This window comes from Perissodus microlepis, chromosome 18 (assembly GCF_051167445.1).
Source record: "Perissodus microlepis isolate ML-2025 ecotype Zambia chromosome 18, ASM5116744v1, whole genome shotgun sequence".
Taxonomy (NCBI): domain Eukaryota; kingdom Metazoa; phylum Chordata; class Actinopteri; order Cichliformes; family Cichlidae; genus Perissodus; species Perissodus microlepis.
Genome location: NC_140478.1, coordinates 7,989,207 through 8,013,104, shown reverse-complemented (window position 1 = coordinate 8,013,104; position 23,898 = coordinate 7,989,207). Strand labels below are relative to the sequence as shown.

The following is a 23,898-nucleotide window of genomic DNA, read 5'->3' as shown; positions in this document are numbered from 1 at the left end:
CTGAAAAATAAAATCTCTGACATCAGCAGAGCAGGTGCAGTTAGCATGAGCTTTTCAGAGCATTGGAAGAGCGACCGGATCAGTAACAGAGAAGGAATGAGAGATAAGAGGGGGAAGGAACAGTCTACAACAGCAAGCTTTATCTCAGCTGAGAAGTTTCCCTCAGAGAAAACAAAACCAGTCAGTCCTTTCCAAACTAACCACTCAGAAACGAGAATTTCTGTCACGAATCAAAAAACAGTTCACACAAATGTGGCCCCCACCTCAAAAGCAAACCACAGCCCAGTGGCCAACAGGATGGACACTTCTCCAAATAAAGCTCGGAAATCAGTAAGGTTTGCCCCAAATATTGATGTGGCTCGATACGACCGATCCTCTCAGCTGAGCTCAGGTACAGAAAATGAAATGGTCGCAGATCAGTCTGAACAAATAAATAAAACCAATGATGGAACAGACGTGAGTGAAAACACTATACTTGACGATTTGGCATCTGAATCCAGCGAAGAAAATAGAAAAAGTGAGATGTACCTTGAAATCCCTGAATATAAGCACCGTGAAGAAACAACCAATATGTCAAACCAAGAGCATGATGCGAACGTAGGGAACAGTTTCAAAACTCCGCAGAATGATATTGCAACTCTGAACGGGGATGTGCAGAAGGTTAATGACTCACTCAACACCCAAAGTCTTACTGAAGCTTTCACTTCAACTCAAGACATCATGACACAAAAAGAGCCTTCTGAGAAACTGGATGTCAGTCCAGGGAACCCTGTTAGCGAGCATGAATCAGAAAATGCTGACACAGCACAAAGTCCTGCAGGACCCGTGAATGGAGAGGAAGTCAGTCTTGAAAAAAGTAAAAATCAGCCTGAAAAGGTTCATGTGACTAGTGGACAAGAAGAAGGTGGTGATCAGAAGAAGCCTGTTGGGAGAACAAATTCTCTGAAAGGCTCTGACAAACAGGCTGAAAAGGCCAAAGGCAAACTGGGATCCTGGTCCAAAGGAAAGAGCCCCTTGTCAAAACTCTTCACATCGAGTGGAAATGACAAAACAAACAAAGCAGAACAAAAGGATGCCAGGAAAGCAGATGTCAAACCTAGCAGTGGACTCTTAGGAAGGCTACTTCAGTCATCCTCAGAGAAGGCTGAGGACATCACAAAATCAGCTGCTCAGGACAAGCGAAGGGATGAAACTCATGTTGATGACAAAAACACAGAGAATGAAAAAGGCTCTGTTACAAAAGATGCACAAAAAGAAGAAGACCCATCTAAAGTCCCTCCTCAAGAACAAGCGCTTCAGAGCGACATCACGGACAAGTTACAGTCCTCCGAGCCTGATGCACTTAATAATGACTGTAGATCTTCAGAACCTTCCAGCCTGTCCATGATAAGTAGTGAGACAGGTGATGATTTAACATCCATAGCGCAAACGGATGCAATTCTAACTGATGATCAAGAATCTCATTCACAGAGCAGTGAGGCTACAAACCTGCCTGTCTCTGATCTGGAAATAGAGTCTAAAGATCTTGACCCTGCAGCACAATTACTCAGCACACCGCATGGGCAATCAAACAGTGAGTTAATACCTGAGAAAGGTGATGATGCATTAAATGACATTTTTGGAGATAGTGTCACGTCACCCTTTGCTGACCCACTGGCCACAGAGATAAAAACAGATGAATCTGCCCAACAGCTGAACAAACATGACCCACCGGTTGAAGGAGGAGGGAACCTGAGCAGTGGAATGCTTTTTGATCTCATCCACAACAGTGCACAAGATTCCTCTGATTTCTTTGGTCTGCCTGACACCCCCAGCACATTTTCAACTTCTATGACTGACACAGCTTTGCTTGAACCTGCTTCTACTCAAAGCTCCAGCCTGGTTGACTCTGGACCAATGTCATCTGAAAATGAAGCAATCATTGGCATGTCAGATCAACTCACCATCCCTGACTCAACACCTATAAGCCAAGATGTTAGTCAACCCTTGGATCCTTTTGGCAGTGAGAAGCAGACAAGTGAACAGGACTTTGACATATTCAGCTCTAATGATGATCTCTTCAATCAGCCTCCTCCGGTTAATGTGCTCGATCACGGAGGAACTGCTTTCCCTGATGACATCTTTGGAAGCAGCAATGTCTCAAACAGTGCAGATGTGTTTACAGGTCTACCAAGCGGTCAGGCTGCTCAGAGTTCACTGAACGATTTGCTTGGCTCTGAAGCATCCTCTGTTGTTGCACCTCCAGCTCAGATGGACCTTTTTGCTGATGACATTTTTGGATCAGAAGCACAACTACTGCCAGTGTCTGAGCCAGGTGGTGCAAATGTATTAGCTGATAGCTTGTTAGCATCTGAAGAAAACAATACTGAGCAAAAATCAGAGAACAGTGGCTGGATGGATGATTTGTTGGGTTAAAGAGATGAGTGTTATAATAAGTCCAGCTCAGCTTACTGCGACCTTTGCATATGTGGATGTCTTACTTTGTCTCTCTTCAGCATTGGGTGCCACCCTTTTATGGAGCTGGTTGTACTTGGCATTCAGGCCAGAACAATTAAGCTCAGGGAGAGGAGGGTGTTCAGATCGGTTAACCTGTTTCAACTTATTCTTTTGTTGAGTGATTTTAATTTGCTCTTACGACTACCACCGCTACTACTAATAGAAAAAAATTAAACACTTTTTCACACACATGTATATAATTAAGCACTTGACGATTAAAAAAATAAAAAGTTGCATTTTATTCAGAAAACTGCATCAAATATTGTAAAAGTTAAAATTTTATGGTAAATAGCACATCTTCATATTACATCTGCAAAATGAATGCATTTTATTACATTTTGCAAGGGCAAAAACTACATTTAATGAATAAATTGATGTGCAGTGACATGTTTTATTAATAAATACTGTATGAAAAGTATAATATAACATTTAAAGAAGATTGTAGAATGTGAAGTAGATGAGCTTTTCTGTTGTCTGTAGTGAGTGTTGTCAATATGCTAATGTGAAAATTTAATTATGAATTATTAAAATTAATAAAACAACCTTTTTTAATGTTTTCTCAGGATGACACTTAAATACAATGTGATTCATTAATAAATGTAAATAACCTAAAAATGTTTTCTTGAGCTGTGTCTTGGGTCTCTTTCTGCTTTATGTGTTCTACACTCACAACCACTTCACTGGGTACACCTGTTGAGCTCCTCATTATCTGATAAGCCAATCACATGACAACAACTCAATGCATTTAGTCACATAGGCTGAGACGTCCTGCTGAAGTTCAAACTGAGAATCAGGATGGGAAACATTTGAGTGATTTTACACACAACACGGTTGTTGGCGCCAGACAGTTTTCTGTGTATTTCAAACTGCTACAAAATCATCTCTAGGATTTACAGAAAACGGTCTGACAGAGAGAGTTTTCATTTCTGCTGTGACAGGGTCAAAGCTTGGTGTAAACAGCATGAAAGCATGGATCCATCCTGCCTCCCAGCAACAGTTCAAGCTGCTGGTGTTAAAATCGCACCCCTTAGTAACACCTGAGCATTGTTGAAATCCCGCAGCCTAACTGTGTATGGAACATTGTCCATGCCCATCCCTTTATGATCGCAATATGGTAATAAAGGGCGTCAGGAGTGGAGAGCTATAAATACAGCTCTTGCCCTTCATGCTTGACGGTGGGAACAAACACTCCAATGGTGCTTGGAATTCTATATCAACGATTAAAAAACTAAGATAGTCAAATTGATGATTTGAGAAAGTGTCCTTGTTCAAATGACATATTGTTTTGAACCTAAAGTTCTATGCAAATGTAACATTTCTGTAAAAACTGGCACTTCCATAGAGCGGCTTTTAAAATAATTTATCTGAAAATCAAATCTTTTGGAAAGCTACGAGAACTCGTGTCTTTTCCGATACCAACTTCTGCATAGTTCTCCTTGCTTTCATATTTTCAGATGTCTGCAATTACCCAACAAGGTACTCCGTTTTCCCTATTTGAAGATTTTGATTTTAGAGATTTTTACTTTGGATGAAAAAATGCACTCACTGAAATATATTGTGACTCCATAACAGGCATCTGTTTCACGCATTCTGTACAATGACTAACCATTAATGAATGAAACTTTATAAGTTATAAAACATGAATCTTTAGCTAAAATGGCAGTTTTTGTAATGAATCCCTTAATGCTGACAGTTTTATGTCTGACCAGTACAGCTCTGTTCCTAAACAGACTGCTGAGGATCAGCTCAGAGTGTAGCTGCTCCCCTACTCACTTGAACACTGCGGTCCTGTTGTGAGCTGATTTTTTTCTTGATCCTAACAAAACAAAGAATTTCCAGTGTAACAGACATGAAGCAACGTGAAACTTTATTGAAAACTCTTTGTTCTTGTTTGCTTTTTGATACAGAGAAAAAATAAAGAGAAGGGGTGATAGGAGTCTTAAAGACAATCAGTCAGTTGCTGGGAGACTGACGCAGAAACAGAAACAGCACAGAGCTTTGAAGAGTTTTTGGAGGAAACCTTTTTCTTTCTTCTTGGTTTTAAGGTCTTCACAGCTCTCTGTAGTATTGGTAACTGGTATAAGTGGTTCACACGTGGATGATGTTTCTGAAGGGTGTTCCTCACTGGCTTGAACCTCAGACAAAAATGGAGATTCAGCAGAGGCTGATAGAGAACCTGGTGTTACCATATCATCGTTAATTTCTGGACTTGTTGATTCTTCCTCAGTTCCAGTAATGTTTAAGTCGTACTGATCTCTTGTTGGGCATTGAGCAGCTTGTGTGTGATGAACTGGCTCGTTGGGGATCTGGGGCTGCAAGATCTTACAAATGTGGTTTGTTGCTACACCAGCGATTGTAGTGAGCAGGGTAGTGTGGTTTGCAGTGTTGCTGAGCACAGTGTCATCTGGGTGTTTCTCTCTAATTTCTGCCAAGATGGTTTGGACCATGTCATCTCGCATGGAGCGGGAGAAGATGGCCTTGCTTTCCATTGCTCTGGGAGTGTTGGAGACTTGATCCAGAGTGGCTTTTGTAACACAGGTGGAGAGCTCGCTCAGACTCTGAGATGCCAGGTTCAAAAGAGGGTAAGGAGGATGCTCCCAGAAGCCTTGCAGGACTCTGGGAACTACCTCTATCCCTACTTCTTGGGGGCTTAGCAGTCTGGAGGTCTGTGTTTCCTGCTGCTTCTCTTTAAGGATCTCAAGGTATTTGTTGAACATGCTGAGGAGTTTAGGCGTTCTGTAGATTAAAGTTATAAGTATTCAGATATATTGAGACATTGTAGCTGAATTTTCCATAACTGTATGTCAAATGGGACTCACTGAAATTTGGGAGGTATGGCCTCTGGATATTTGAGGAGCAGCCGAGCCTGTAGCTCAATGTCCTTCATTTTATTAATAATGTTCACTGCCCACACCTGAAACAAATCAAATCAAAACAAAACAAAAGAAGAAAAACACATATAAAGTGCATTTCTGTTGTTAATGAAAATTCTTTTTAAAAATCTACAAATTACTATAAGGTCCATCAGTTTTCTTGTCTTACCAGTTTCAGAAGACCTTTGGTTTCATTTTCTTCAAATTTCTCAATGTCAAACTCCCAAAGTCTTAAAATGGACACAAAGCAGGTTTTATCTCAGCATCATCACAAACAGACGTTCCTCTGTGGTCTGTTGGTGTCACGGTAACTCACCGCTCTCTCAGTGTTTTTTTGTTCTCCTCCATTAAAAGGATGATCATATCTTCAGCAGTTATATGAGGTGGTATCTGATTTTCCTGCTGAAGTCCAAGGAATGCCAGCATCACTGCAATCTAAAAATAAAGAGACATTTAATCATGAGCACTAAAATTAAATCAAAATTTACCAGATATTTTACGTCAGTTTTGACTTGGATGGATTGTGGTTCTTACCTGAGTCTTGTAGCTTTGAGGGTGCCAGCAGGTCTTTAAAGCTGTGTTGTACTCAGGTGTGTCAAACAACACCTGTCAAAGAAACAAGAAGTTACTCATTATTAGTTAACTTGATTCATTGTATTTTTTAAAAATACACCAAATTCTTCATACTGTTTAAATGCAGTAAAATTAAAGACTCTCACATACCCCAGTAGGTTTGTAGACTCCAATACTTTCCTCCATTAAAATGTTGTTGCTGCGTATAGCAAAAATGGTCAAATACAATGTGAGCACTTAGCTAAAAGGTCAAGATGAAAATGGTTGTTTCTCCTGCACAAATGAAGTTTGTTATTATTGAAACAGAATTCTAGAACTGTCTTATGATTGATTACACATGCAGCAGGTCACTATGGTGACACCATGCAACTTTCATGTTGTTAAGTACTATCAGATTTGTGTTTATTTTACCACACTTTGTTTTCTGAATAAATAAAGTGTAGGCTATAGCTATCCTTAAGTTGCTGCAGTGAAAAGATGCATGCAAGTCATCATTCAGAAAAAAAGGAAGGAAAAACAAAACAAACAACCTCTCCATTTTCTCATTGTAGATGTCAACTTATAAGGTTTCTTTAAAACACTGGGTTATGAGTTGTGGAGAGGAATGATGCATGCATTTGAAGCGTGACAGCACCGGCTCTTTAAACAGCCAAGAGGGAGAGATCTTTGTGTGTTCTGTAGTGGGATTGACACGATACTAAAATACGAATTACCAGGTAAATTACACCATTTTTGATACCACTGGAAAAAGTTTTACCCCATCCCACAACAACAAAAGTTATGGTGAAGAAGTCATATTTAAAACAAGTTGTTAATTTTCAACTAATGTTCGAAGTTACACGTTAGATTTAATAAAATAAGAATGTAAGATCAGTTAAGTTTAGATGGTCTTGATGCATGCTCAATCTTCCAGGTAAGTAAATCTCCAAAAGTTGATTCTGTTCATCCGGACGTAGCGTTTTGTGGGAGAAACGTTTAGATGGTTTATACATTTTACATATTATTTAGACAATTTCATTAATGACCATTAGTTATAGTGATATAAAGACATCACTATAGATGACATTTTAATAAATTACTGTGAAAGGAGAAAAGTTAAAGTTCATTTTCTACATTCCACATCTGCCTGCAGCCTGTTTCTCATCCACGACTCACACGGCTCCGCCTCAGTCTCCAGCTCTTCTAATTTTTCTAAGCAGGTCTATTTCTGCTCTGGATTTCGCTTTTTATTTGCTTGTATTACGTGCAGCCGTGTGCCGGGGCAGTGGGGTGAAGACAGCTGATGCCAACCGGCTGAACAAGCTGATTATAAAGGGTGGTTCTGTCCTGAGTGTCAGACAGAATGCTAAAAAAGCTTCTCTGTATCATGGACAACCCCTTCCATCCCATGCACGCCTCCATGATGGACCATCGGAGCACACACAGCAAAAGACTCATCACCCCTAAATGCAGAACTGACCGCCACAGGAAATCCTTTCTACCCATGGCAATAAGGCTGTCCAACTCTTCCTTTGTTTTACCTGATATAGTTACATCATTACTTGTTAGCGTGATTTTGATACTATATTTGCACTATCCTACTGTATATTACCTTATCCTACATTTCTTATTGTATATTATTGTATATCTTTATTCCTCTTGCTTTATTCTCTTGCTTTATTGAGCTTTATTGAAATAAACTCGATGTGAAAGAACAGATTGGAGGTGTGGAGAGAGAGCAGTCAACCGCTTTTATTTTATTTTATTTTATCACATTTGAAAAAAAAAGTATTAACACAGAAGCCATTTTTTGTTTCTTTGTTTCATTTCTTTTATTTGTGGGAAATGACTGGATTTGTGTTATATAACATGCAGCCCATGAAATTTAAATTTGGTGTTAAATCTTTTTTATATTTAGATTTAAATTACATCAGAATGAAATTATGACTTTGCACGAACGTGCCAGATAGTTTAGGTGCCAGTCTCAGGTGATGCCATCACACTCTACTTTCACTGGAGTATTTTTGGATTTAATGTTAAACTGTTTGCAAACAAGGCCTTTAAAGAAAAGATTGAAAGTCACTAATTTATCACTAAATTATAGCATACAAAACTTGAAGTGCTTAGAAAAAAATTAATTTATAATTATGATGAATAAAGTTATAATAAAGTAAGTCCATAAACTGATGCCAAATCGTTAAAAAGCTCATATAAGACTGTATCTAAATGCTTGCATTATATAAAACTAAGAGATCTCTTATATCAAAAATCATTAATACAATAACGGTATTGTTTCACAATTGGTCCATACAATACAACTCTGTGGAGGTACGGAGAAACATACAAAGCAAACACTAATACAGTGTATCTGCTGCAGAATAAAGCAAGGAATTATAAAGGGATCAGATTATTATGAACCATGGATTAATTAGTAGAATACGTGTCTTCAAATTTGAGGATATTGATGATCTCGACAGTGCAGTGATGCTCTACAGAGCACAAAATAATTTCTTTCATAATCTCATATCATAATCTCACTCCCAGTTTAGTTATCCATGGTTCTAATTCTTAGTCCCTCTCCTGATTTAGTTAGTCCCCTTTCGTGTCCAGTTGTTCCCTGTCTCATCTGTGTGTAGGTCTGTCTCCTGTATGTTGTCAGTCTGGTTTTCATATCTTTCCCTGTTTGTCTGTGTCAAGCTCACATCTTCTGTTTTTTGTTCTTTGTCTCTGTTCCGTGTTTGGCACTTCCTGTTTTATTTTGTTAGTCGAGGTCTCTGCATTATGTTGAGTTTTTCTTCCTCTGCCTCGTCAAGCCTTATTTGTTCCTAGTATGTTCCCCAGCTGTTTCCACTACCCTTATCACCCACCTGTGTATATATGTCCCAGCCTTGTTTGTCTGTGGTTGTGATTTCTCTTATCTGTCTGTGTCCCGTCTTTTTGGAGTTTCCTGTGTTGGAATCCGCACATATTTGAATTCAAAACATATCATAATTATTTTGGTATATTTGTAGAAAGAGTTAAAAGCTCAATACAAAACAAAGTCAGTACACAAACATCTACATCTTGGTTGAATACGAATGTGGACTGGTAGTTGTTCTTCTTGTGGAACTAACTTGTCTGAAAGATATAAAGCAGAAACAGATGAAAAAAATGATGACTGACAAAATAACATGTTTGAGATGCTGCAGTAGTTAAACACTGATACCCATTGCGCTCAGCCTCTTCAGTCGTCTCAGGAAGCTCTTTTCTTTTGGTTTCGGGAAGCAAGAAGCCGAGAAATCCACCTATCAACGTAAGGCAGCTGAAGACTGTGATGGGTATGACCGAGTGGTACGTGGCCAACAACTTCAGCAGTGGAGCCAGTAATCCACCTAATCTTCCTGACATGGATCCTAAAGCTGTGGCTGTTTGTCTGAAACAGGAAGACAAAGAATACTTTTGCTAAGTTGGTGTTGCCTTCTGTTCTTTTTTTGTTTTAACATTTTTAAACAAGTCAAGCAATTTTGATAAACATGAATAAAAACTGTGACTGCTTACCTAACTGATGTTGGAAACAACTCCTGCATAAAGACCATACAAATAGAGCCAGCCCATATCAAGAAAAAACGAGACGAAACAGCTAAAGATGTGACAGCAATGGCGTAACCTGACATAAAGGAAATTAATTAATTAATTACTTAATAAAAGTGAACATATACATGATAAGCAGATAATTAAAAATGTATTTTGCGATGTAACAAAGCATTTACCATCAGGAACAGCGAGGATAAGTATGGAAGAGACTCCTCCGATCAGAAGGGTTGCTATGAATAATATTTTCCTCCCCAAAATCTCCAGCAGCCACATGGAGAGTAAAACAGATGGTATTGAAAAAACACCAAAAAGGAGTTGAATTAAAAAGATGCTCAAACCAAAGTTTTCCATGTCTAAGTACAGGCTGTAGACGGAAAGGTTCACTGAAAACCTTTAAAACAGGAGAAAAACACATTTAATCACACAGAAAAGTATCATGAACCATTTATGACACATTTAAGAATGGCCATTTAATCATCAAAACATTAAATTACCAATCTTACTATCTGAAAAAAGTTACAGTTTATTAAGTTTTTTTAAATGAAGATTTGTGTGAACCTAAAGTGATTACAAATATAGTATATTTCCCTTTTCATTTATTAACCTCACTATAGATCTTGAACTTACCATGATAGTATTATAATAAAGAAATATCTGGTCAACAGTGATGATCTGAAGATGATTTTTATTCCTCCAGTATTCACAGTGTTATTCACTTCAATCTGTGGGAGAAGTAATAGCGAATGTAAGTAATGGTTACAATAAGAAATTTGAAAATAATTTGTAGCATTTTAAGTATTGTGTCATACCTTCATTAGTATTATTATGATTTTAAGTTAGAACATTTTTTAACTAAGTTAATTTTTAAATGCAGAAATAGAGAATAGTAGAGTAAAAGGAAAATGTCCTTGTCTTTTAACAATCTCTCTCAGGTTCTTACACTGTGCACAAATTGTAACAATTTTGTTTTTGTTTTAATTTCCTGTCTTTGATTTTTTTTAAGTGAAGAATTTACTATAAAGTCTTAAAAAGAGTCCACCAACTTTTTTATTTAGTTTTTAAATTTTTAAATGCATTTCTTCTAATAAAGACTCGACTAATGAGGTAATTTCCTGTCAAAAATAGAGGTCTGCCTACTTGTTTGCAGTTGTTGGCAGGATCGAAGACTCTTTGAAATCCCAGACACCTGGCTGTAAAGTGGCTTTGCATTCTTAAGTGAAAACATTACCAATATTATATCACAGTAAGTATTCTAATTTCCTTTAGATTTCTGTTTTCCTAGCCATTTTAGTAAGCCAGTGTGTCAGCAAAGAAATTCTCATTCAGTTGCACCGTTAGCTAGCAGCTAATAAGCTAACACTTAACAAGCTAACACAGTCGCTTCACTAAGTTAGCTGACTGAGTTCACCGTAGGGTTGCCAACCGTCCCTTAAAAAACAGAATTGTCCTGTATTTAGAAACAAAAGTACACGTCCCGTATTGAGCTAATAAGGGACGCACTTTGTCCCGTAATACAGTGAGAATCAAAAGTAGTCTATAAATGTTAATGGAATTAACGCTTTGTTTGAAAACATAATTCCCAGCCCCTCTCCTGCTTTGTGACCAATGAGCTGACAGCACACTTATGACAATTCAGATTACCGCTTATCTCGTTGGTCGAGGAAAGGTCGCTTACGGAGAAAATACCGGAAGACAACAGATGACCACAACAAGAAGCATGGCCAACAGGGAAGCAAACGCCGACACTGCGGTGCAAGTCTCGGACGACAGTACACCTAAAGCTGGGCAAACACTGTGCGATTTTTTCAGTCACGTTATTCAGCTCCTGCTCAAACTGCACGATTGACTCGCAGGGGTTAGAAGTTGGTAGGTTACGATGCAGGGTCTCACACTATACCGCCCGATGCTCTGATGCGACCTGAGTGCTCACACTGTGCCTCCATAAAATGAAGGTTATAACAGAAAATCTGTCGCTCTCTCTCTCTCTGTCTTTCACTCACACAGACACACCACCACCATCAACTTTGCTAAATTGCTAATGAAAAACATTGATCAGGCAGCTGTGATTGAGCAGCAGTGTAAATCCAACTATTTTCACGGTTGTTGTGGTCGTGATAATTTTGTGATGCCACATCGAAAAGGCTCGGATGAGCTTTCCAAAGTTCTACAAGTTGTGCCTCCATCGCTTGTGTCCAGATCACAGGCTGCACAGCCGTGCTGCTCCGTCTTTTTCACCGACGTTTACGTGTTTGCGCGTGAGCAGTGTGAGCGGCTCACGAGCGATTGATGATCGGGAGCTGGTCGTGAGGTGTTAATCGCTTCTCGTTACCCCACGTATACTACACGATGCACGATGAAGGCCAAAATCGGGCCGATCACCAAATCGGTCGCACGACTCAAAAATCGTCTCAAAATGGGCCAAAAATCGCACAGTGTAAGCCCAGCATTAGAGCAGCAATGTTTGTTCGCTCAGAGAAAGAAAAAAAAAAGGCTGCAAAAGTACAGGGAGGAATGGGAAAAGGAAAACACCTGGCTGGGAAAATGCACGATAACACCTTTAAAGCGCACTGCACTGTGTGCTGGCGCACTTTTTCCATAGGCATGCTTCTAATGGTGGGCACATGAAGAACATGAGTGGCGTGAAAGCTCGGGGAACCCTTAACCAATTTTTTGTCCACCAGGCCACGGCAGAAGCAGATATGGTATGTAAACACTGGTTTGTTTTTTTTAAACCCTCTGGTTAAGGTTAATATGGGCATGTGCAGTGAATATCAGCGCTATGTGGCCAGAAGTGTGATAATATAATTTATTTTGTGTAATAAACAACTGCAAGGACAGATGATTACAACGAATAGATGACTAATACATAAAAGTAATACATAGATGAATAATGATGATGAGTTAAGATGCGTAATCATGGGAACAAGTGGGTTTACAAACAGGAGCAGCTGATTAGGATTAGAAAAGCTGAAATAATACCTCAACTGAAGCCAATTGTACTAAATGCACTATATGTGCACAGTTACAAGAATATTTTTCGTTCTATTGCTTTCTATTAATTTATATAATTTTAAGTTAAGCAGGACAGAGTTCTTTTAAAGAAAGATTTACTTATATTCTCAAAAGTTAAGCATGACAGGCTTCTGTTTAAGAAAGAGACCTGTTTTACTGTGTTAATGTTGTCATTTTGAGCTAAAAATAAATGGCTAAATGATCATTTGTTTCCCATGTGTTCATATCACAAAGAATACGCATCTACTTAAATCAAATTCAAATCAAATGGTTAAAAAAACAATTTCACACACAAAAAAAAGAGCTACAAAATTCCCCACACTGGGAAGGGTGAAGACAACTGGGTTGCCCGGCCCTGGCCACGAGGTGTCCCTTATTTATTTTTCAGGGAGTTGGCAACCCTAGTTCACCGTGATAGCTGAGACAGACCACTAAGTTTTTAAACTATAGAAAACATGTCCCCCAGCTGTTTCTACTACCCTCATCACCCTCCTGTATATATGTGTCTCAGCCTTGTTTGTCTATGGTTGTGACCTCCCTCATCCCTCTAGCTGTGTGTCCTGTCTACTTGGAATGTCCTGTGTTAGAGGCCTCAAGTATTTGCCAGTTTAAGTTAGTTATATTCAGTTCCCTGAATTTCCTGCAGTAAAGTTGACTCTAAGTTAGTCCTGCATTCGAGTCCTGCATATAGGGTCCAACTCAAATGACTATTTGACATGAAACTCAAACCGAGATTTTGACTTTTAGAACTAGTCAACATTCTTTTCATTTTTGTCTTATTTGTATTAACGCGAACAATTTTTGTATATATGTTCGATTGGCCTGGTGACCTGTCCAGGATGCACCATTCTTCTTGTCTTATGTCAATTGAAATATGCCCCTACCACAAACATTATGTACTTTTATTTGTTTCTTTCCTTATAGTTCTGTTCTTTGGCCTTTCCCACGTATGGATGACTCAGGATTTTTCAGAATCTGCACAGTAAGTCTTGAACACTACACTGTACTTCTCTATAACAGGTAAACAGCTCAGCAAAATACTAACATGCTTTTAACATACTTTTATTTAGCTGGTCTAGTGTTTTGGAGAGGTTTGCTGAATTGTTTTCTTCACTTTTTTTCTTTTACTTATTTGAAGCTATAAAGAAAGTTAGTATCATCTTCTACTTTCGGCTGCACCCTTTAGAGGTGCCTGCATCTGCCTCCAGCTCACCCTATCTCTAGCATCCTCCCCTGCCACACTAGCCCGCTGCTCCTCCTTCACTACATCCATGAATACTCTTAAAGGTCTTCTTCTTCTCCTGCCTTTCAGCTAATGTCCAAACCATCTTAGCATTGCCTCTCTACTTGTCACTTGGGTTAGGTGGCCTTAGAAGTGATTAGTGTCCAGAATGCAGGTCATCTGTTTTAAGCTATCCATAATTCATTTTTTCTCAAAACAACTATAAAAATACAGAGTTGTTACTAAAATAATGGATAGTTCTCAAACAGAACTCATACACACATCAAGGGTTACTAGGTGAGGCTTAAATACAAAAAGGTATAATGACAATTTGCAGAATCCTCTGGCTCATAAGTGGAAACCATCTCTGATAAATTAGAGAGATGATTTCTCTCATTCATTCAAGAAAAGTATAATGAGCACGATACAGATACTACAAGGGCCCTCGTTATAGTAATCCATGCCGATAACTCAGGTTATTATCAGCCTGTGAAATCTGTCATCATTCAAAGTAACTAAACTAAAAAAGTAACTATTGTACTAATTTATTTTAAGTTATGTCAACTTATTCCAGTGGGACAACATGATTGAAAACTTGAGGTAGGAGTTATTGAATGTTTTGTAATTTAATTACTAAACATGTTAGTTTTATTGTAGTCAAAAGATATATGTCAAATGTAATGAAAAATTCCGTTATAAACTTTAACCTTTAAATTCATCAACTTAAAACATTTAAGGCAATTATTTAAAGTTTAAACTTTTTGGGTTTTACAGATAAACATTTTGCTTTTAGGTATTTTACAGGTTTCATCCGATGTTCTTGAAAACTCCCCTGTTGAATGTGATTCACTACCTTGTCCAGAAGAGACTCTGACACAGGGTGTTTGTTAATGGCTGCTGCTTTGACAATGAGCTGTTTGGCTTCTTCTTTTCTGCCTCTGCTTAACAGCCACCTGGCTGACTCTGGAATAAACCTGATAGAACAAAATGGCACTTCAAACAAACAGTCATTTTTAAATTTATAAATGGCTCAATAAATAGAGTGAAATACACACCATATGTAGATAATAAGAACTGCAAGCGGAACTGCTGTGATCAGCTGAGCCAGTCTCCAGTTTCGGATGCCATAGATCATACCAGCGAGGACGCACTGTCCAATTGCACTAAACAGCTGAGTCACACAAGTTCCCCATGATCTTTTGGACGTCCCAATCCATTCAGTGGCTGTAATAAGGAAAACATATTAATTGCTATTTTAATTGAGATACAAAGAATACAAAAAATATATAAATTACAAAGAACAAACCTTCAAAAGTACACAATCAGCTGTTATAAATATCTAGGCTGACTGTACATATATTTTTTTATTACTGTTTTACACCTGATCAGACAGAACATCATCAACTCCATCAACAAGGCCAAACAAAGCTTCTACTCTGGTATTATCACTTCTTGTGAGGGCAACTCCAAGACTATGTTTTCACTTCTCAACAAAACTCTTCAGCGCCCTAACACTTTACCACCACTTTCTTCTGAAACCTGTAACTACTTGATGTTGTTCTTCACTACAAAAATTAATAACATTCGCCAGCAACTCAAATGCTGTGTCTACCCCCTCTCCACAAACTTTTCTCCATTTTGAGCCCTTTTCCACCTTTCATCTTCCCGATTTATCTGATATTACTGAGATCATATGTAAATCAAAGCCCGCCACATGTCATCTCGATCCTATGCCTACAGGGCTTGTGAAATCTTGCCTCTCTTCCTTACTCTCACTCATCTCTGCTATTATTCACTCTTCACTCACCACTGGCATCGTTCCCTCCTTACTCAAGATTGCTTCAGTCACTCCAGTACTGAAAAAACCTTCTTTAGACCTTTACAACTTTAACAACCTCCGTCCGATTTCTAATCTACCCTTCATCTCTAAAATACTTGAAAAAGTAGTTGCAGCTCAATGTCATTTACGCCTGGTTAATAATAACATCTATGAGAGATTTCAATCTGGTTTTTTGCTCATGTCACAGTACAGAAACTGCTTTACTTAAAGTCACTAATGATCTTTTACTTGGAGCTGACTCTGGTCTTCTCAACATTCTCATTTTGGACCTGAGCTCAGCCTTCGACACCATCTCTCACTCCATCCTTCTAAGCAGACTTTCCTCTCTTGGTATCTCCGACACACCCCTAGCCCGGTTCAAATTATATCTTCTTGACCCCTCCCAGTTTATTCAACTCAAATCATTCCGCTCTCGTCTCTTCCCGGTCACTTCTGGTGTACCCCAAGGTTCAGTCTTAGGCCCTCTTCTCTTCATAATTTACATCCTCCCTCTTGGTACCATTTTCCATAAATTTGATCTTCATTTTCACTGTTTTGCAGATGACACCCAGTTATATCTCTCCTGCAGGCCTGATTCCTCTCTCCCACCTGCTTCTCTTACAAAATGCTTATCTGAGTTAAAATACTGCTTCAGCTCTAATTTACTTAATGAGGATAAAACTGAAATCCTCCTTATTGGAACTAAATCAAACCTACTGAAGGCTAATCATTTCTCACTCACTATTAATAACTCCACAGTTTTCCCCTCTCCTCAGGTTAAGAGCCTTGGTGTCATCCTAGATAGTTCACTATCCTTTAAATCTGACATCAATAATCTCACCCGTTCTGCCTATTTCCATCTACGCAACATTAACAGATTTTGTCCTTCTCTTTCCACCCAGTCTACGTCCATTCTTGTCCACAGTCTCATTACCTCCCGGCTTGACTATTGTAATTCTCTCTTGCATGGGTTCCCCCAAAAATCCCTCCATAAGCTTCAACGGGTTCAACACTCTGCTGCCTGCATTATTACCAGAACCCCCTCCTACCAGCACATCGCCCCTGTTCTCCAGGAACTTCACTGGCTCCCTGTGAAATCCCAGCTAGTGTACAAACTTCTACTACTCACCTTCAAGGCCCTTCATAACCTCGCTCCTCCCTATCTTTCTAACCTGTTAAGCACTATCTTTTCCACCCGCTCACTTTGATCCTCTTCTTCTATCCAGCTTGCTGTGTCTTCTTTCCGTCTCACCACCATGGGAAGCAGAGCTTTCAGCTGCTCTGCTCCCAGGCTGTGGAACTCTCTATTCCCAGATATAAGAAACACTGGTTCTCTCCGCCAGTTTAGATCTCAACTCAAACCCCATCTGTTCAAATCTGCATATTCACTGTAAACCTATTGTTTGTTTATTTTACCTTGTGATTTTGTGTTCTTATTTTTCTTCGTTGTCATTGTTCTATTATGTGTTTTATTCTATTGTCAATTGTCTTTGGGTAAATAAAATTTATTATTATTACTATTATTATTAATTCCAAAAACAGTTAATACTTAATTTCGAAATCCCGTGAATTACAAGTTGAAAATCTCCATTTCAATCACATCTTGAGTGTCTGTGGGTTTACAGATGCAAAATTACATAAATGTGTCTTTGTCCTTTGTCCATCCTCTTTTTGTTTAGAAACTGATTATATTTTGCCTCTTATGTAAATTTAAATATGTAAAACGGTCACAAAGGAGACAGTAAGATAAAAGTAACAATACAAATAATAAATGGGAAGAGGTGGAAGTAGAAAGTGTAAATGGAAAATATCAGATCAGTACAGCCTTGTTGGACCTAAAAAACATTATAAGAACATCATCTTAGCCATTGAGAGAACAAGTGGCAGATTATTTTACAGTTAAAATGATTGTTAGTTGCAAAGTTTGTGCAAAGTTAGTGTACTCTTCATACACAGTATGATGCTGTTGACTCGATATCCTCCAGCTCCAAATCCCACCAGAAACAGAGATACTAAATATAAGTAGACGTTGGGACAGAGAGCTGTTGTCACGGTGAATACAGACAACAGAACTGCTGGAATCTGAGTTGCTCGTTTGCGGCCGAACCTGAAACACCAAGACAAACACACAGGGATACATTAGCTTCTGTTATGATACTAAGCACACTAAATCACAAGAGCTGTTGGTTAATGTTGTGCCATTAAAGAGATAACAATGCAGTCATGGAAAATCTTAACGAGTGTGTGCGGCACACTCTTGACAAGAAAGCAAAGAAACGGGTCTGAAAATTTCAAACAATTTATTTTTTAAGTTATGAAAAATATTTAAAAATTATTTGGATAGCTGTTGCTAAGATAGCAAAGTATTTCTGTAGTCTGATAATGTGCAAAAGGAACCATGAACTACTGCAAGGAGCACACTTACGATTCAGCAAAAGGTCCAAATACGAGAGAACCAACAAGAACTCCAGCCATGAACATTGCTTGAATCACTTCCACCAAGCTGGCCTGGCCACACACTAGATCAAACTGTGAGTATTCGTAAAAATAAATAAATAATAATAATAATAAAATAAATAATAATAATACAACAAACAAAAAACTAATTAATGTAAAGTTTCATGGAGGTGAGAGATCTACTGAACAACAAATTTCACTTACATCAGTGACTATGGTGGCTTTGTACAGCATGTTCCCATACACCCATCCATCCTGGCACCCTGTGGTCTCATTGAGTCCGTACTCTCTGATAGTATCAATGTCCCAGCTCACTGGGACAAACATCTCACACTTGCTGAAGGTCCCATCCTCCTCCCGAGGCACGGTCAGGTTAAGCTGCTCCTCTGAGGTCAGGTTAGGAGCAGCACTGAGGATCCAGTCTGTGTTGCAGTGTCTGTCTGGATCTGATTGGATGAAAACAAAACTGGCAAAGAAAAAAGGCTGAACAAAGTTTGGAAAGCAAAGTGCAATTAGAGTGATCTTCTGGAATAATCCAAATTCCCCAATGTTCCTTAGAATCTCTCCAAAGTCTGTCATTTTGAGCTTGATGGTGAAGGTCTGAAAAACAAAAGAGCTGCAGCGCACTTATACAGTGACTGTTAATGTTTAACCCAGCTATATTATCTTTTTAGCACACAAGACCCTTTATTTTAATTGTTCTTACTTGAAGGTACTGAACTGCTGTCATGTCAGCACATTCATATTGCCTCTATACAACTGTGTAAAAACTCTCTTATCACTTATCTATATGCTTACAGTCTGATCATGTCTTTTAGTGCTGTTTCAAAAGTCATCACACACACACACACACACACACACACACACACACACACACACACATCTATCTATCTATCTATCTATCTATGTAGATATATATATATATATATTATATATATATATGTATTGTTGATTTCAACTCTGCTGCTTTAAATACAAGTTCATTAGGCTGCAGAATCTCTGTGTCAGTAATAAGCAGTAAACAGAGCTAAGTCTCTTAGTGGTGGGTCAAATTAAGAATCCTAAAGTGCAGCTTTGCAGGGCAATAAACTCAATAACAAAAGCAACAATAACAAAAATGCACATTAAATGATTCCTGGGCATAGTTAATGTATAAAATGTATCACTGCTGCTTTGTGTGTGTTTTAGGAAATACAGAACTAATGAAATCAAGTGCCGATACAGACAAACAGACTGCAGGAAAGCCTTAAATATAAATATAAAAACAATAAATATAAAGTTTTTTATTTTTAAGTTGGTGACAAATAAGTTGGGAGTACTGAAGCTAGAGCTGCAAAAGAGTGAGAACAGTAAAACAGTGAAGAAAGGCAAAAATCTGAACACAAATAAAACACAAATAAAGGACTGAACATGAAGCTCTGCTCCTGTAAAAAGCTGACACAAAAAAAGCAGAAAAAGAGAGACAAGTAATACTCCAGCTAAAAAGAGATGATGTAACAATGGTTGCCTGTAATCAAGAAAGATCATACAGTTTATAACTTACGTCTGAACACTGAAGAGATCAATGAGTAAAAATGTAACTAAGGTGAAACTAAAAAATGGTTTGCTTTTTGCAGCGTTAGTACACTCAAGGTATAAACTCCAGTTGTATACATTACTCAATAGCAGCTATCAACACACTTAGTTTATCCAGGAATACATTTGCAAAACAGACATTTAAATGTGTAATGGATGTGTTTCTAATGGAGGTGTTTCTACAGTTTGTGTGGATATATTCCCAAAAAGGTAACTGATTTATACCCAATTAAAAGATTCAGAACTCCCTCTTGTTTCAATCTTGCATAATATGCAGAACATATACACTCAATGAGCACTTTATTGCATACGCCTACTCAGCTTCTTGTGGTATATAGCCCATTTGCAACTCACACAGTGCCAAATGGTATATATATCACAGGCCCTGAGGGTGTCATTATTTAAACCAGTACTTAAATAGCCATGTCAGCCCCAGTTGTCCTAACTAATTATAGGCTAATCGCCAACGTTTTTTTTTTTTTTTTTTTTTTAGTCTCAAGTTCTATTGTACATGTTTCAAAGTATTATTTAAAAGCATAGCTTTTAGTTAAAAAGCAACCTTGACCTCCAGTAACACTGTGGGGAATCATGGTGCCGGTTTTTTTTCTTCAGGTTTTTATTTAATAATAAACAGGTTTCACAGTTGAGTGTCCCCAGACTAGTAAGAAAACATAAAGGATACAACAATCCGTTAACGGACTAATAGGCAATGGGGATATCCAGAGATGGAGTAATGATAATAAAATAAATAACAAAAAATCCCCCAAATAAATGAATACAATAATAAAAAAGTTATATATAATAATAACAATTAAACGAAGGGGAAAAGAAAATGAACAAATTACCCCTATGTAACGGTACATTACATTGAAAATATGACAGTTAAACTTGATCAGCAGTTCACTCATCTAGAGGTATTTGTGGTTCCTCAAAATAATTCAGAAATGGTTTCCAGGTCTCTAAGAATTGCTGTGTAGTTCTTTTCAAAGTAAATCTTATTTTTTTTCCCAATTTTAAGAAATACATCGTCTCCCTAATCCATCTAGTAAATCTTGGTGGAGATTGCCATTTCCAATTAAGCAGGACATTTCTCCTGGTAATGAGGGTAGGGAATCAGTACCAGTATTTTCAGTTCATGTTCACTGTTGATCTTCCGTATATTCCGCTTCCTGTTTTATTGTGTTAGCCTTACTCTGTGTGCATTATGTTCTAGTTCTCTTCCCAATTTTTCATTAGTTCATTATGTTCAGCAGTTCACTCACCTGTCTCTAATCACTCATCATTCAGCCTGTGTACTTAAGTCCCTCAATTTCATCAATTCAGCGTCGTGTCATTGATGTTGTTCTTGTTGCATGTTCAGTTCAGTCAGCCAGTTAGTTTGTCTTCTGTCGTCCCCGTTTCCAATAAACCTCATCATTCTGCACCAAGAGTCCTGCGTGCTCTTACACCGAGGGCAAGAGGGGTCTACATAAGAATACATGGCTGCCAGCTTTCCATTGGTAAGGTGAGCTCTTAAGACTCCTATCAACTGTATCAAACCATGACATCTAAGGATGGCCTCCCACGAGACATCACTAATTGCTGAACTTATGTCCGGTTCCCATCGCCTTCTTATTTCCTCAAAAGAGGTGGGACAGATGTCATTAATTAGCCTATACAGGGTGGAAATTAGTCTGTTCTTTGCAGGTGACAGTGATAGAATATGTTGTCCACTGGTTATAACTGTTGCCACTGGGTTAGAATAAAGTAACTTTATCCACGAAATGAAACCTCTTGTTACTGTTTTTGATCATGATATGTGCCTCAGTCTGCATATTAAACAAGTATGTAGCACTGCTTTCTTGCATTTTGGATGGTTGTTGGTGCCAGAGAGGCTGGTCTGAGTATTTCAGAAACTACTGATTTATTTAATTTCCCCACATAGCACATCTGTAGGATTTGCAGAAGACGTTAAAAAGAAGGGAAAATATCCTGTGACAGGAATTGCTGCATTAATATCAGAGATCAGAGGAGAATGGCCAGAGAGGAAGGCCAGAAAAAAAATCAAATGACCACAACCAAAGTATGCAGAAGAGTGTCTTTGAATGCACAACATGTCGTACTTTGACACAGATTTGCCACAGTAGCTGAAAACCACGCCAGATGTCACTACAGTTTAATTGGAAAGAGATTTAAAAAATGTTGCCTGGTCTGATTAGTCTTGATTTGCAGTGACATTCAGATGGTAGGGTCAGAATTGGATGTAAACGACATGAAGGCATGGATCCATCCTATTTGTGTCAACAGTTTAGGTTGGTGATGGTGGTAAAATGTGCGGGAGATAATTTGTCAGCACACTTGGCCCTTTGTACCAGCTGGGCATCATTTAAACACCATAGCCTACTTGAGTTTTGTTGCTGACTATGGCCATCCCTTTATGACCATATTGCACCCAGTTTCTAATGGTTGCCTCCAGCAGGATGATGTGGCGTGTTGCAAAACACAGATCACTTCAGTGGATCAGTATCTCAGAGAAATGTTTCCAGCACTTTGTTGAATCAATGCATGAATTAATGAATTAAAACTCTTCTGAAAGCAAAATGAGGTCCAACCTGGTACTAGCAAGTTGTGCCTCATAAGGTTTGAAAGTATGAGTATGTAAAATATACACTGACTTGACGTCCTTACTGGTTTTATGAGATACACATTGTACAAACCTGGTCATATCCAACATAATACATTCAGTGTACTTAAAACCTTTTCAACTGTTCATGAGCAAAGACTAGACGAAAAACTGTTTTCAGATTTTGCCTGTCCAGCCTTTTTGTATCCAGTTCCTGCACAACATGTTTCTGCATTATGAGTCAGTTGTAAAGCTGGTAAATTATCATTACCAAAGGTATTTTTATGAGTAAGCAGATAAAACTAACTTTAATGTAGCATGAAAGACAACACAAAAATGATCCCAGTTGTGCCAAACTAAAATAATCAAATAATCACCCCCCAAAAGTTTCTAATGGTGAGCATTATTATGTATGCAGACTACTTGGTGACATTTATCATGATCATGGTTTGGATTAAGATTTGATGTTATTTTTGGTGTCATTGTGAAAAAGCCGTATCTTAAGGTTAATTTTATATTTAGGTGTGATGAAGTGTTGAATAAATTGTTGATAAATTAAAAACTAAGACTATTAAAGAAATTATAGAAATCACTATGTCACGTGGGGGGTGTGAGAGGTGGACCCAAGTTGGGACACAGACGGAGGAAAAACTGGGGTTTACAAAAGGCGTGCCGTTTTATTTAGGCTGGAAAAACATGAATACAACATAAAGCAAGGTGAACTGGGTGACAAACTAAACTAAAACCTAGACTGGGAAAACTAAATAACTAACAAGCAAAGAAGCGACTGTGGAACAACTATGATTGGTATGATACAGTGATACTATGGAACGCAGGGCACATGACAAGATGAGGAAAACAGACATCCTGACAAAGACTGAATGACAATACGTAGACTAAATACACACATGAGGTGATCGGGGAAAGTGGAAACACATGTGGACACAGCTGACACAAATGAACATCATGACACCACAGGGAAAATGAAACAAAAACAATGAACATAGAACACGAGACCCCTTCAAAATAAAACAGGAAACATAACAGGACACAGACATGACGCAAGCATGATAACATAGGAAACACAGACATGAAATATGACAGACTAACACATGCAGACTCAACAGGACGAACCTATAAGGGAGACTTAAACACAGGCATAACTGAAAGTAAGACACTGAGGACAAGACCATATAGTGAACAGGAAAAGACTCAGATACAGAATAACCTAAACTAGACCTAAAACTCAAGGCAACTGATAATAATACTAAAACTTAAAATTCTTTCAACGTAACATAAGAATTCACAAATACAACAATAAACTCAAAATGCTGACACACTACTTGTCACGGTTTGCCAGGGCAAGCTGTGTGGAATATTTAGGACCAGGACGCAGCAGCTCTGGTGCAGGTGAGTATTTATTAACAAAGGAAAAAACAAACAACAAAGGCACTGGGAACATGAAACTGGAACCTAAACTGGATAAAACTAACAAAACAGGAGCACTAGAAGGCCAAAAGACAACAAGAAAAACAAAACACGAGTCCAAAACCAAAAGAAAAAAAGCACACCAGAGCACAGGAAAACAGAGTCCAAAACAGAAGAGATCAAGGGGCCGGCCAGCACAGGAGTCCAAACAGTTCAGGGGGCCGACCGTGCGGACGGCAACGGCGACGACGACAGCACTCCTCCGGGGGCCGGCCGTGCGGGCGGCCAC

The 23,898-nt window shown here is 38.4% G+C and overlaps 2 protein-coding genes across 2 annotated transcripts; both read right to left on the bottom strand.

The window, feature by feature from the left end:
- Positions 1–4,354: 4,354 nt before the first annotated feature.
- LOC146367156 (uncharacterized) lies at positions 4,355–6,198 on the bottom strand. The gene is made up of 6 exons (XM_084913501.1): positions 6,093–6,198; positions 5,904–5,975; positions 5,686–5,804; positions 5,539–5,599; positions 5,316–5,410; positions 4,355–5,232 (listed from the first exon to the last, which is right to left on the bottom strand). The coding sequence occupies exons 1-6, from the start codon at positions 6,126–6,128 to the stop codon at positions 4,446–4,448; spliced, it is 1,170 nt and encodes a 389-aa protein (XP_084769627.1). The 5' UTR covers positions 6,129–6,198; the 3' UTR covers positions 4,355–4,445.
- Positions 6,199–8,977: 2,779 nt separating this feature from the next.
- On the bottom strand, positions 8,978–18,583 carry LOC146367155 (solute carrier family 22 member 13-like). The gene is made up of 10 exons (XM_084912632.1): positions 18,209–18,583; positions 17,973–18,076; positions 17,500–17,654; positions 14,784–14,952; positions 14,582–14,702; positions 10,122–10,216; positions 9,671–9,885; positions 9,459–9,567; positions 9,121–9,333; positions 8,978–9,038 (listed from the first exon to the last, which is right to left on the bottom strand). The coding sequence occupies exons 1-10, from the start codon at positions 18,581–18,583 to the stop codon at positions 8,978–8,980; spliced, it is 1,617 nt and encodes a 538-aa protein (XP_084768758.1).
- Positions 18,584–23,898: the final 5,315 nt, after the last annotated feature.

Bases quoted from the DNA above. Each gene is read 5' to 3' on its own strand.
- LOC146367156 (XM_084913501.1), bottom strand. From the start codon at position 6,128: ATGGAGGAAAGTATTGGAGTCTACAAACCTACTGGG. The intron at 5,411-5,538 runs GTAAGACAAGAA...GATTTGTTTCAG, and splicing joins CCAAAGGTCTTCTGAAACTG to GTGTGGGCAGTGAACATTAT. The intron at 5,233-5,315 runs GTGAGTCCCATT...TTTAATCTACAG, and splicing joins GCCATACCTCCCAAATTTCA to AACGCCTAAACTCCTCAGCA.
- LOC146367155 (XM_084912632.1), bottom strand. From the start codon at position 18,583: ATGACAGACTTTGGAGAGATTCTAAGGAACATTGGGGAATTTGGATTA. The intron at 18,077-18,208 runs GTAAGTGAAATT...GAATACTCACAG, and splicing joins AAGCCACCATAGTCACTGAT to TTTGATCTAGTGTGTGGCCA. The intron at 14,953-17,499 runs GTATGAAGAGTA...TCCTTATTACAG, and splicing joins AGTCAACAGCATCATACTGT to CCACTGAATGGATTGGGACG.